Raw genomic sequence first — 14,962 nt, forward strand, 5'->3', positions numbered from 1 at the left:
TAAGACATCCTCTCTGTAATGGTGTAGAAACAAGACACGTTCTTGAACATCTGTGCCTTTATTTAACGCAGCACATCAAATCCAACTACTGAACGAATACAACGCCATTATCCTTCTCTTCATTATTTCTCTTCACTCGCCTACCGTTCTCTCACACACCCTACCAGCGGCTCCACCTAGTGGCATGGAGTAGTATTACACAACACAACATTTCCTCCCTTGTTAAGGTTTAAACTTCCTCTACAGTATACTTGAACAGAATTTGCTAATACAACCCATTATCCAAATGCACTTGAAATTATCTGCATATTTGTAGCAACAGAAATATGAAACAAATGTACTAATAAGGATTACATAACCCTTTAACTCTAACAAGATTTTTTCTCAATAATTCCGTAATAAAACAAATTAACCCATGTTAGTAACCAGTAAATGAAATAACATTTTATCAAAGAAAGTCAGTAAATATAACTTTACGAAACAGTTATTTTTCTACATAACTTTTAAGACATAACAAAGTCTCTGTGCCAACCGGGTTTGTGTTTTGCACGAGGAAGCTTCCTATGAGGAAGTGAATCAGGCCGAACCCTTTCCAGTCCTGTCATAGTAGAGTCTTGTCCAGAAACTGCAGTGCAGCGTGCAAGGTGGGATGCGTTCCAATTCCTTCCGTCACTCAGCGTGAAGGTGTGTTTACCTTTAATCTTTGTGATGGTTGCAGGAGGGGTAAACTTAGGGTGACCTTTTGGAACATGTAATGGATTCCGTATCCTCACCCTCTCTCCTATCTGGAATGAAGGTACTCTTGCACCGCGCTTGGCATCAGCGTAGCGTTTCATTTTGGTTTGCTGCTTCAGAACTGCACGTTGTGCCTTGTCGTGCAGTGAAGATGTAGCAGGAGGCAAAGGAAGAATATTCAATTTAGTACGCATTTTCCTCCCAAAGAGAAGTTCATATGGAGAGGTGAATGTAGTTGCATGAGGTGTTGCACGGTATACTTGAAGCCATTCTGAGACAGTGTCTTTCCACGACGTAGACTGCTGTATTGCAGTTTGAATGCAGGAGCGGAGAGCACGATGAAACCTTTCAACAGCACCATTGGCAGCAGGATAATAGACAGAAGTTCTGGTGTGAGATATTCCTCTATTCTGGAGGAATGATGAGAAGGTTCCAGATGTAAACTGAGTGCCATTGTCTGTAACAATATTCTCAGGGTTTCCATGACGACTGAAAACAGTTGACAAGAACTGAATAACATCATTCGTAGTGGCAGTATGTGAAAACGCAACTTCAGGCCATTTAGAATAATAATCAGTCAATGTAATAGCAAATCTGCAAGACGGAATAGCTGTGTCAAATGGACCTACAATGTCAAGTCCAAGTTTTTTCCATGGCCCATCTGGCAGTGGCACAGGCTGAAGAGGAGCAGGGCGTGTTTGGGCAGTTTTATCATTTGACTGGCACATTACACATAACTTTACAGCATCCTGAACTTGTGAGTCCATTTTTGGCCACCAGTAAAGGTCTCTCAAACGTTGTTTCGTGCGCACAATTCCTTGATGACTTTCATGTGCAAGTGTAATCAGAGTATGTCTGACAGAAAGTGGTGCAATGAGTCTCGCACCTCTGAGGACGTAATTACTGTAAGTGGAAAGTTCATGTCTGATCTTGTAGTATGGCGCAAGTGTATCACTGACCGATTTAATGGAGGCAGGCCAGCCTTTTTCCATTTGCGCACGCAGGTCTATCAGTTCAGGGCAGGAGAAGCAAGCTGAATCAAAATCAGTAACAGGAAGAGCGGACAGAGTAGCAGAAATCTCAGCGACCACTTCCGGATCCACATCCGGTACAGGATCTGACGTCGCAGGCAAAGGCAGGCGTGACAGGCAATCAGCTGTGTAGTTTTGAGAACCAGGTCGGTAAATGACATCATAATCAAAACATAGCAGGCGAGCTGACCACCGTGCAATGCGCAGTCCAGCTCGATTCATTCCTTTTGTGCTCAGAAGTGTGGTCAGAGCTTGATGATCTGTTCGAAGGGTGAAGCGTCGACCCCACAAATATGTTCTCCATTTCTCTGTAGCCCACACACATGCAAGTGCCTCCTTCTCGACAGTAGAGTACTTCTTTTCGGTTGCAGACAGTGTCAGAAGCAAAGGCCACAGGCTTCTCTGTTCCATCAGGCTGAACCTGTGCAAAGACAGCACCCAATCCGTAATCACTGGCATCCGTAGATATAATAATACGTAAAGAAGGGTTAAACAGTGCAAGAGCAGGGCTGTTCACCAGAAGCTGCTTAATTTCTTCAAAACTTTTCTGTGCTTCTGCAGTCCATATATAGTTACTTGTCCCACTTCCACAAGAACGCATAGGTGCCACAATTGTTGCAAAATTGGGCAAGAATTTGGAGTACCAAGAGACCAACCCAAGGAAGGATCTCAATGCAGCAGCATCAGCGGGTAGAGGAGCATTCAAAACAGCGTCAATGTGTGCTTTGTCAGGGAGAATGCCATCTGCAGTTATGACATGACCAAAAAAACGTAAAGATGTCTTTCTGAAATGACATTTGTTTTCATTCAGCACAAGACCAGCAGTTTTGAGCTTTTGGAGAACAGCGTTCAGGTTACCGTCATGCTCATCAGGAGTTTTACCATAGATGATGAGGTCATCCAGGTAATTCTGGACACCAGGAAGATCTTTTAGAATCTCAGCCATCATCTTTTGAAATGCTGAAGGAGCGGAGGCAAGGCCATAAGGAACTCTGCAAAATCTGAAAAGACCCTCATGTGTGATAAATGCAGTTAAATCTCTGCTATCTTCATGCAAGGGTAGCTGGTAGTATGCATTGGCTAGATCGATTGTAGAAAACAGAGTTGCACCTTGTAGACTGACAAACAACTCATCCACATGTGGTAAGGGATAGCAGTCTGTAATAACAGCTCTGTTTGGTTCACGGAGGTCTGCACACAAACGTATCCCTCCTGTCTTGCGTCCTGTCACTACGATTGGTGAAACCCATGGCGATGCATCAATGCGTTCAATGACTCCAGCTTTCAGGAGGCGGTTCAGTTCAGCTGAAACTGGAGCCCTCACCGCAAAGGGAAGGCGTCTAAGCTTTTGTCGTACTGGTTTAACTGTAGGATCCAGTCTTACTTTATGAACAAATGATTTCACGCAACCTATATCAGCAGCAGCCGCAGCAGAGGTAAGTGATGCTTGTGATGCATCTGTTGTCATCACGGGAGCAGTAGGGGCAGTGCATGGTGGCAAAACAGCGTTTCCAGATATGCAAATGTGCAGTGCTTCCATCAAGTCTCGGCCAAGAAGAGGAGTTCCCTGTTTTACAACAAAAAGAGTAGCTGGTGCAGTAGTAAGTCCTCTACTCGCTTCAACTTGTAAACATCCTAGAACAGGAATTGTTTTTTTTGTATACGTAACCAAACGAAGGTCAGGGGGACGTAGCGGTGTACCACTGAAATGTTCTTTGTAGGTTTCCTGTGGCAGTATGGAAACTGCAGAGCCTGTATCGACAGTGAGTCGAAGTGTCTTGGTAGGTGAAGTTGTGGTGCGTAATTCAATGTCACACTGTAGGGTTTTTGATGCATGCAAAGTGTCTCTCAAGTACAGTACAGTCAGATTTGGTAGCTGCACTTCACGGACCTGTCTCGTCTTAGATGAGCAGCAGACACGGGCAAAGTGACCAACTTTTTGGCAGAGTTTACATGTAGCTTTAGCAGCAGGGCATTGGCGGAAGTTAGCCAGGTGTTTGTTTGAACCACACCTAAAACAACTTTTAGCAGGAATCGACGTAGCAGAAGATGCCTTGGTAGGTCGAAGGACGGAATTGTTATTCTTAGTAGCTGAGTATGAGCGAGATTGTATGGCTTGGACATGGCCATCACTATTAGCTGTTAACGCTTTAGCTTGGGAAGCTGCCGACTCCATTTGTGCTGCAAGAGTAACAGCTTTATCTAGAGTCAAATCAGGTTCAAGTAGGAGTCTCTCTCTTATTCTGGAGTTGAATATGTGTTCAACTAACTGATCACGGATCATTTCTTCGGTCTTATCATCAAAGTCACATCTAGAAGCAAGGTCACGTAGAGCAGTCACGTACTGCTCAACAGTCTCATGTGGTGATTGTGTTCGCTTTCTGAAAGCATGCCTTTCTACAACAATGTTGACTTTCGGTGAAAAGTGTTTTTCTAGAGCGGCAACAGCAGAAGAAAACGTGTCACCTGTGTTCGTTAATGAGTAGAACGTTCGTTGTCCTTCTGCTCCTAAGCAGTGCAATAAAGTCGCTCTCTTTCTGGCGTCAGGCCAAGCATTCCCTGTTGCATTAATCACGAGCAAGTAATTGTTGAACATACGCATCCACATGTTGAATGGTAGAGCAGGTTCTCCAGGGCAGGGCAAAAACGACGGCGGTGGGTGGACGTTAGCAGCCATGCTAATTCAGTAGGTAGAAAAACTTCAGCAGAAGAAAAAAAACGCACACGCAGGATCCCTCGTCGCCAATTTGTAATGGTGTAGAAACAAGACACGTTCTTGAACATCTGTGCCTTTATTTAACGCAGCACATCAAATCCAACTACAGAACGAATACAACGCCATTATCCTTCTCTTCATTATTTCTCTTCACTCGCCTACCGTTCTCTCACACACCCTACCAGCGGCTCCACCTAGTGGCATGGAGTAGTATTACACAACACAACACTCTCTGACCGAGGTCCTCAGTTCATCTCCCAGGTTTGGAAAAGTTTCTGTTCGGCTCTCAATGCATCTGTCTCACTCTCTTCCGGCTTTCACCCCCAGACCAACGGTCAGACCGAACGGCTCAACCAGGACTTGGAAACCACCCTCCGCTGCTTTACCTCCACCAACCCCTCTGACTGGTCCCAATTCCTCCCTTGGGTGGAGTACGCTCACAACAGCCACATTTCGGCAGCTACCGGTATGTCCCCGTTCGAGGCTTCCATTGGTTATCAACCCCCTCTTCTTTCCTCAGAGGAAAAGGATATTTCAGTCACCTCCGTCTGTCATCACATCCGCCGTTGTCAGAAAGTCTGGAACACCATTATCCGTAACCTCAACCACACTGCAGACAGAAATAAGCGCCTGGCTGACCGTAAGAGGAGACCAGCACCCATATACATCCCAGGTCAACAGGTTTGGCTTTCTTCGCGTGACATTCCGCTCAAATCCATTTCCTAGAAGCTCTCTCCCCGATACATTGGTCCGTTCCCCATTGAAACCATAATCAATCCGTCTGCTGTCCGTCTCCGTCTGCCCGCCTCCCTCCGCGTCCACCCCACCTTCCACGTGTCCCAGATTAAACCCATCCAGACCAGCACGCTCTGCCCTCCAGCCGAACCCCCTCCACCCCCCTGTGACATTGATGGTCATCCTGCATACACCGTCCGCCGGATCGTGGACTCCCGTCGGTGAGGTCGTGGCTGGCAGTACCTCGTCGATTGGGAGGGCTACGGTCCGGAGGAACGATCCTGGATCTCGGGTTCTTCCATCTTAGACCCTTCCCTTATCTCCGACTATCGTTCCTCGTTGCCTTCCAGTTCGTCTAGGCCGCCAGGTGGCGACCGTTGAGGGGGGGGTACTGTTATGTTCCGGGGTTCTGGCTGCGTGGTGGGATTTCCTGTGCGCCCTTATCACTTTCTACCACCAGATGGCGACAGGTTCCGGTTGGAGTGCGGTGCATTATCATCTGCAGCTGTTCGTGATCATCTTCATCAGCGGCGCAGACTTAAGGAGTTGGCCGCCAGTTCAGCGTCGCCTGAGTGTTAGCCAGTCACGGTACCTCTGAGCCCCCTGAGCCCGTCTCTGTGTTTCTAGTTGTCCTTGAACATTCTAGTAATTATCTTTGTTTGCTCCGTTGCCTTTAGGTGATCCCTTGATGAGATCCCGGTTGAATTCCTGGTTTATGAACCATCCTCGTGACGCCGTGGAAAGTACCCACAGGTTGCCTGAGTTCCCAGACTCACCTCTCCGTTGTTTTGCAATTATCTCCTGGACTCCACGGCTGGCGGCTGTACCACTCCTCCGTTCTCCGCTGCACCCGAGCCTACCTGTCCGCTCCCCGCCGCACTCCTCCGTTGTTCCTGGACCCACCAAGAACCGAGACCCCGGACATACATTGTTTCCCCTCCAAGACTACGTTCATCTACTACAAGTAAGATCAGCCTGTTTTCCCAGAGAGATTTTCTTTCTTCCCACGACCCCTGAACTCACCACTCTGCTCTTTCCTCATAGTGAACCATTGTTGCCGTCACTGTCGTTTCCCCTGGACCAGACCATCCTGATTCTCGCCGATAATTGTGTGATCATTATTAAATCATTTAACACTGATCCTACTTCTCCTGTCTTGTGTTCTGCATGTGGGCTTGTTAAAAACTGAACCCATCATGACAAAATCAGAAAGAAGTCATAATATTTGACCAGTCCTGAAATTGCTCACTCCTGTTTGTAAAAGGCACAGAATTTCAAATCTTGGTGATGGTCTATAACGGCACAGCATGAATGGATTTTAGAGATGCTGGTGAAGTTTAAATCCTGTTCCTTCAGTGTTCCCAGGACCAAAACTAAACGTGTGGGAGCCAGACTTTATTTTTTTACTCTCCTCAGCTCAGGAACAAACTCTCAGTTCATAAACTGTTATTATTAGGACCAAATTTCATTTTTTTCTGCGTCTTTCTTCTAAAGGTCAAATACTGTTTAATCAGTTAGTTTATGTCATTTCTCATCTGTTCATTTGTTCAAATTTGAGTTTTTTTCTTTTTATGCAATTTTGAAATGAACAATTCTTTTAGTCTGTCTTGTCATAAATGTGATTTTTATTACTCCCGTGCTGTTGATCTTCCTGCATTACATTATCTTTGAACAATGCTGCGCAAATAAACCTACCACCCTTTATTCAACTAAAAATATCATGTCACATGTTTTTCTTCCACCTCTCAAAAAAAGGGATGGCCTCTGTGAGAACTCACACATACCGTTAGTTTTTTATCCGAACTTGCAGCTTTCTCATACATCATCTTAGAGCCTCGGATGTCACAGAGCTTGTCAGCGTCGCCGTGGAGGAGCAGGAAGGGCCAGCTGATGGATGGAATCGCCGTCTCGATCCTCTCGGCCGCCGCCATCAGCTGCATGCCAAACGACACCCGTAACCTGCCATGGTAGTTCAGCTCATCATTGTCATACGCCTCAACCTGACGGGAGACATCCATACAAAAGAGTTATGAGGAGAAAGAACAGTGTTGGGCGGACTCTGTAACATTGATTTCGCAGCATTCCTCCATGTTTTGATATCAAGCAAGGCTTTAGAACAACAACAAAATAAATCCCACATTGCAGTAAACCCTAACCCTAACCCAAAAGCACAGCATAGGATCTGACATTTATGAAACAGAATGATAAGAGATGCAAACATAACCTCTAAATCAACAACTCATCTACACAGTATGTTTTTGATTTAGTTATGTTTTGTGAAATCTTTTTTTTCTCTTGTATGCATTTATTTCCCCAACACAGATTTATGGTGTTGGGTCGTGTCGGTGAAGCAGCTGTTTGCAGGGCGGCTACTGGACTAACATCAGATTGTTGGAATCCCAGTGTTAGTACTTAAACAGCACAACAACAAAAACCTATCATATTCCATGTGACTTTGAAACTATTTCATTTAAAGGGTGATTCTTACAGTTGTCATAAATTGCGATTGAGAGGTTTGGGAGGTAGACGTAGTAGACCCAGGTATGGAGAGTAAATGATGGTTTAATGATGAACAGGTGAGCAGAGGCAGAGGGGAGGAGCTCAGATACTGGTAGCAACATAACATCATTTAAAATAGCTGCATGTTTCATAACACAAGTGTCCAAAGCAATGTCTTATTTTGCATCCCATTTTATTACCTAAGCTGTTGTTTGTCATGACTTTTTCTGAGTCAGTTTTTAAATAAAGCATCTATATTTGTAAAGCAGTATTTCATATATGCTATCTAATCCACAAACATGTTTCTGAGTACGCACAGCTGTGACTAAGTCTAACCAAAATAGTTTAAATATGTCAAAAGTGATTAAATAAAGAATAAATGTCAGAAGATTTGTGAGTCAACAAGTCTAATTCTACAGCTTCTGTCAAACTACATATTTAAGGACAAAAAGTTTATTTTTGGTATAGTTATTTGGTTTTGTGTTTTTTGATTTCTGACTTTGTTACGGTTTATTTATGATGAGTAGTTTTTGCATTATTACTTCTTTCTGGTAGGTCTGTTCTTATTAGTTATTCTGACCTGTATTGTTTAAATCCACTTTAGACAGGCAAAAAAAAATGAACTTAAACCAATGATAACTTTATTTTAGGTTATACAAACATTTAGAAGAGATGAGAAAAAGAAATTTTGCAATTTTAATGCTATATTGAAGAACTCCTGATTTCAATATTTCCCTAGCTGATACCAGGATTACAAGACAGTTAGATCCAGTGGATCCATTTTTCTTGAAAGACACACCTCCCCTTCAAGTTAGTCATGTTGAGGATTATCTTCTCTATAAGTGGAGATGCAAAGACCTGAAATGTTGATTCAGTATCATCAATTCTTGCGACAGCAAATCCTGTGGGACCAGGAGTCATTTTGATGACATTAGAAGACGACAATCTACCCCGGATTTGGTGTGGTGATGTTGATTGTTTTATTTTACCATCTGACCCACAACATCATCTTTGTATACAAACTGTGTGCAGATATTTGACACAGCAGTTTATAGCCTTAGATGCGAAAACGTCACAACATTTCATGGAAAGAAATGAAAGTGTAACCTGCACTTTGAGCAACACAAAAATTTAAATGGGTCACATTCACCCAAAACACTTTACAAGGATTAAAACCACCTATTGTTGAACTCAAAAACTTCCTCTCTCTTATTATAGGAAGTGGAAATAGCAGGATGTGTGGCTGCTGAGATACATGCGCATGTAAAGTTTCACAAACTTGTGTGAATACGTGGTTTCACAGGTGTGTGAACGTGACATAATGTTTGTATCTGGCTCCCTCGTGGTGAAGCTGCAGCTATTTTAAATGTGACACAAAGTAAATGCGCTTTGTTTGTCGTTGCTAAACAGGTGCGGTCTTCATCCTGGGATTGTTCAAAAATTGCTCAACTTCACGTGAATGTACACCACTGGACACATTTTCCCATGAGACACACATGCACACAAACCACTTGATAATTCAGATACACCAGCAACAGAGCATACCTACTCAGATTCACTGCAGCCAGAGTCTGTCTCTCACCTTCGTTTTGTCCCGTGAGACCCATTTGGACTCGATGGATCCCAGAGAGAGGCTCGGCAGCATGTGGTTCAGGAGCTTCGCCACGAAAACCTTTGGGGAGAAGAAGCTGGCTGAGTTTTTTTTGTTTTGTTTTGTTTGTTTTCACAATCTGACACCTTCGTCAGGAGAATCTTACTTTGTCTGAACATTTTCACAGTTCTCTTCACATCCGAGTGTTTTGCTATTTTAAGTTGGCACCAATTTGAAGGAAAACAAATCAAATAAACAAACAAAAAAAGATCATATTAAAACACATATCTAGGAAATAACAAACCCTCTCTGTCCCATTAAAGATTTTGATTTAGCTGAAGTCTGGCTTTGAAAAGATGACGCTGGTTGCGGGAACTGAAATTTGATTGTTGACAGAGGTAGGAAAGGAAAGAAAAAACATAAATAAAAAAAAGAGAGAAGTTCAGTTGTGATAATAAACACATAGACCATGAGGCAGTACCTTAAAGGGCGTCGCAGACTCTGGGTTCATCTGGACCATCGGGCCTATCAGGACCACTCCAGTGAAATCATTGGGCCTTTCACAGGCGGTGAGGATGGAGATAGCACCACCCTAAGGAGGAGTAAACGTCAGATAAAGTTTTAGGTTCACCTAATTTGTTTTTGTTGGAGTAGTAAGTGCTGGGGCTTAGACACCCCTTCAGTTTAACTGTGACTATAAAGAACTGTGAAAAAATAATTAGTTTCAAATCATCACACAAATTTTAATAATGTGACAATTTAGACAGAAATTTTCAGTGAAGACCCTAACCCATTTTCAGAAGATGAATCCAGTTATAAGGGGAAGAAAACTATCAAGAACTTGGTTAAATGTGAAACTTGCCCCATTTATGAAATCTTAAGTTAACACTGGTTTTGGTCTCAATTCATCCCCGATGACTCCCAGAAATGTATCCTCAAGAAAATTAAACAGAGCCTGTCTGACGATATGAAGTAGGCTCAAAGATCTTAAAAAGCAACTCATCATTTCGCCATGAAGAAACCGAAGCGCAGATGACAAAGTCCTCGATATCTATCAGTTAGGGAGAAATTACAAATTGCTTTCCAAGGTTTGAGTATGAGCTATTATCTACATGTGGAAAATCATGCAACTGTGGTGGATCTCACCAGGAAGGAGAACCTGACAAAGTTACTCCAAGAGTCCATCGATGACTCTTTCGAGAGGCCATAAAAGAACTCAGAACATCTACTTGCTCTATTTAGTATCGTGTTCTTCTTATTGATTTAACAATAAGAAAGAGACTGGGCACAAAGGCAGAGTTACCTGCTGACCAAAGACAACATAAAAGGCTGTAAAACTAACATAACACATCGGATAAGAAAAAAACAAAAACAACTAAATAAATCATAGCAACAGTCAAGCATAGCATGTTTCACTTCTTCTGGATATGAATGACTTGCTGAACCTGAAATAATCAGATCTCCTGTTCAACACAAAAAGGCTTGATGCGAATCTCCTACCATCAGTTTGTGATTTATTTCCTACCAATAATTATAGTGCTACTGTTATGTTGTAAACATATGAGGTTAAACATTTTAATATAATTCCTTTTTCTTTAGGTTTTCTAAAACCAGAAAGAAAATTGTCAATGATATGGTGCTTTTCTGGTTCCAGTCTGCATTAATGTCAACTAGGACAGAGATTTTAGTGCCTTCTGCAAATTTTTAGAAGAGAGCTGAAGCTTGGGAGGTTAATTTGTTTCTTTAATATTGGATTTTAATATTCCCACTCAATACAGTTCATTAGATTTCCAAAGAAGTTCCCAGATGCAATTCCATACAAATTAGTACATTTTGATTTTACATACAAGCTTTTAGTGGATATTATTCCAAGCAAAAAGCTATCCTCACTTTCAATCACAAGGTAACATTTCTCAGAATAAAATTAGAATAAAAGGCTCTTTCTCATTAAGACAAGATTTGTAATTCACTGATTGTCACATTAAAACTTGAAAACAAATTTAATGGTTCAGAATGAGATACCTGAACTAAAAACTTGTCTAAACTGCATGAGGGCTGACAAGAGGAAAATTAACTAAAATACACATAAATGTTTTTATGTAGTCAGTAGTTCACCAAGATTATCTGTAAGATAAAAACGCCTGCATGTTATGCTAATAACGGCTTATGTTGTCCTACCATGCTATTATGAGTTGTGATATTAAAAGTGCTGAACGCACATGCTGTCCTCAGAGATGTGCTGGTGATATTAGCAAGTAACGTGGGTAAAAAATGTACAGATACTGAAACTACAGAAAAAAAGGAAAGGGCAACAGATAATAGATGTGAAGTTACGTGATACGGTTCAATATTATGATCCATCTGTCTGTAACAAGTGATGGGGAGATTTTTCTCCCCTGTGATAGCAATGGGAAAGTTACACCAGAGAGGTTCTGATGCAACAAGCGGTGGGGAAAATACCAGTAAGTCAAGACCAACACAAAACAATCCATCTTTTGTTTATTTGGGTGTGAATTTCCACCCGCCCTCTCAGTAATCCACACACACACTGAGAGTGAAATGTGACTGAAAAGCCCTCAGGGTGAAACACGCACTGCTTCGCTGCTGCACATGAGGACAAGTCCACACTTTGACAGCTAAGAAGACATTTCCTGTTTCTGATTTGAACCCTGTGATGTAGGTTGATGATAATTAGCAGCTCTGTGACCATCAGGGCTAAAATCAATTAGCCATGGATGAATTTGGTACAGTTCCTCTCCTTGTGTGCAACAAGTGGTGTAAACACAAAGGCATCCTCTTTGGACAAATCTGTCTTCTTCTTCCCTCTCTCTCTCTCTGGTTTTAGAAACTAATTGGCTTCATCTTTGTTTATCTGTCCACTCTTTGCCAGTTGTGTGAATATTCATCAGCTCAGGGCCAATGGCAGGTCCACTGCATGAAAAGAAGCAGCACCACAGGAAGACAGGCCATTTCCCACAGGAGAACATGTCCGCTTGCAAACACGCACATTTCTTTTGGAAACGAGAAGCCTGCTTCTTCCATGTTTTGTTTCCTGTTACATCTTCCTGAATCCCTCCTCTTATCAACAGTAAAACTTCCATGTGTAAGAACAAACAAAGAAAAAAAAAACAACCATTTGCACAATGCCTGAATTATCACTCTACTTCAGAGTGAAAATGTATTCAGTTTTATTTAACACCCAACATATGTGATTCTTCTAATATTTTTAAAGAAGAAAAAGTTGTATTTTCCCCAGAGGTTTGGTGCAGGTATAAATAAAGGCAGCACTAGAAAAAGGACTGAGACACTGAAGCTTTTTCAAACACTGCCTACTGCTCACCTTCCACTTTCTTCCTTTAACACTTTGGGCAGTGAATGCTGGTAATGTCCACTGCTCTGACAAAAACTGCCTGATGAGCAAACATACATGCAGTCTGCATATTTCACAGCTTGATTACTCTAAATAGAGCAAGTTCTAGTAGCTGAACAAGCTACATTTAGAAATGTACTTATATTATCATTTTTAAAAGTTTAATAACTATTGGAAACAGACAGAAGGTGGCCTACACGAATTCATTAAATATTTAATAAAAAAAAAAAGGCTAAATCTACGAAACTGGAGAAAAGTTTTAACTAAAAACGTGTAGTTCTTAGGGTAAGCTCAGATACGAGAAATACAAGAAAATTTTTAAAAATTATTTTCTCTACTGTTGCCTTGCAACAATAAGTTCATAGGTTATAATCTTGGCCGGAGATCTTTCTGTGCGGCGCTCACACGCGTGGGTTGTTATCGCATGACTGCTGACCGGACGCCCAATGACTACTGGAGATAGGCACCAAAAAAGGATGGGCAGGTTTAGAAGAGGGATGGATAGATGGATGCAAAAATGAAAAAGTATTTTAAAAAATGTTAAATTTATGACATCACAAAAAGAGAAATACCTATGCCACCAAAAGGACACTTGTTTTTTTAAGTTGAGGAAACAGAAAGTAAAATGCTGAGGAACACATCAGAACATCATGTAAGAACAAGCAAGAGAGAAATGTACAAGACAATAAAGAAAAATAATATGCTGGTACCCGGGATGCCAGGAAAGCCTGTTGTAAAAAGAGGAATCTTCTTTGCCACTCTTATCTCATTTTCTATTGTAGTTTCTCCTCCTTAAATAATAGATTTTTATGTATAATAGCAATCAAAAAGAAGCATAGAGACGCAATAACAATTCCAGTAACCATGTTGGCAAGATGCTGAATGTCAGACACATACAGAGGAAAAGGATGAGCAAATAGACACTAAACAGTAATATGCCATTACATAAATAGTTGGCACTTGGAAAGTTAGACAATTGGGCCAATTGCCAGAATTTTGGCTGCAGAGGGGAAAAAAGCTTTAGTTGGAGGGAGAAGAAGAAGCTTGTAGAAACATCCTGGAACGATCCATGAGCTCATACAAAACAGCTGAAATTCCTTAGTGCCAGCTCAAATTGTCATGATGGTAGTTTGAAACAAGCCCACATGCAGAACACCAAAACAGGAGAGGTAGTATCAGTGTTAAATGATTTAATAGTGATCACACAATATTGAGAGATGATCAGGATGGTCTGGTCCGGGGAAAAACGACAATAACAGCAACAATAGTTCACTGTGAGGAGAAAGCAGAATGATGAGTTCAGGGGTCGTGGGAAGACGGGAATCTCTCTGGGAAAAACAGGCTGATCTTACTTGTGGTAGATGAATGAAGTCTTGGAGGGGAAACTGTGTATGTCCGGGGTCTTGTTTTCTTGGTGGGTCCAGGAAGGAGGAGTGCGGGGAGCGGACAGGTAGGCTTGGGTGCAACGGAGACACGGAGGAATGGAACGGCCGCCAGCCGTGGAGTCCAGGGAAGATTTGCAAACAACGGAGAGATGAGTCTGGGAACTCGGGCAACCTGTGGGTATTTTCCACGGCGTCACGAGGGCGGTTCAAAAAACCAGGAAATCAGTCAGGATCTCGTCAAGGGATAACCTGAAGGCAATGGAGAAAAACAAAGCAGATCACTAGAAGGTTCAAGGCAACAAGTAACATAGAGACAAGCTCAAGGGGGCTCAGAGGTACCGTGACTGGCTAACACTCAGGCGACGCTGGACTGGCGGCCAACTCCTTAAATCTGCACCGCTGATGAGGATGATCCTGAACAGCTGCGGATGATGATGCCCCGCACTCCAACCAGAACCTGTCGCCATCTGGTGGTAAAAAGGTGATACGGCGCACAGGAAATCCCACCATGCAGCCAGGACCCCGGAACACAACAGTACCCCCCCCTCAACGGTCGCCACCTGGCGGCCTAGATGAACTGGAAGGCAACGAGGAACGATAGTCGGAGATAAGGGAAGGGTCTAGGATGGAAGAACCAGGGATCCAGGATCGTTCCTCCGGACCGTAGCCCTCCCAATCGGCGAGGTACTGCCAGCCGCGACCTCGCCGACGGGAGTCCACGATCCGGCGGACGGAGTAAGCAGGATGACCATCAATGTCACGGGGGGGTGGAGGGGGTTCGGCTGGAGGGCAGAGCGTGCTGGTCTGGACAGGTTTGATCTGGGACACATGGAAGGTGGGGTGGACGCGGAGGGAGGCGGGCAGACGGAGACGGACAGCAGACGGACTGATTATGGTTTC

At 42.9% G+C, this 14,962-nt stretch overlaps 1 protein-coding gene across 2 annotated transcripts in view; it reads right to left on the bottom strand.

The window, feature by feature from the left end:
* The window catches only part of mgll (monoglyceride lipase), a 56,279-nt gene that overhangs the window by 11,348 nt on the left and 29,969 nt on the right, over nt 1-14,962 (bottom strand). For both annotated transcript variants that reach the window (XM_044118188.1, XM_044118180.1), the window contains exons 5-7: nt 9,789-9,899; nt 9,299-9,388; nt 7,002-7,217 (exon numbers count right to left, since the gene is read on the bottom strand). In XM_044118188.1, coding sequence (XP_043974123.1) covers nt 7,002-7,217; nt 9,299-9,388; nt 9,789-9,899 — 417 coding nt within the window. The remainder of the gene's footprint in view (nt 1-7,001; nt 7,218-9,298; nt 9,389-9,788; nt 9,900-14,962) is intronic.

The sequence above is a fragment of the Gambusia affinis genome, linkage group LG01 (genome assembly GCF_019740435.1).
Source record: "Gambusia affinis linkage group LG01, SWU_Gaff_1.0, whole genome shotgun sequence".
Lineage (NCBI taxonomy): Eukaryota > Metazoa > Chordata > Actinopteri > Cyprinodontiformes > Poeciliidae > Gambusia > Gambusia affinis.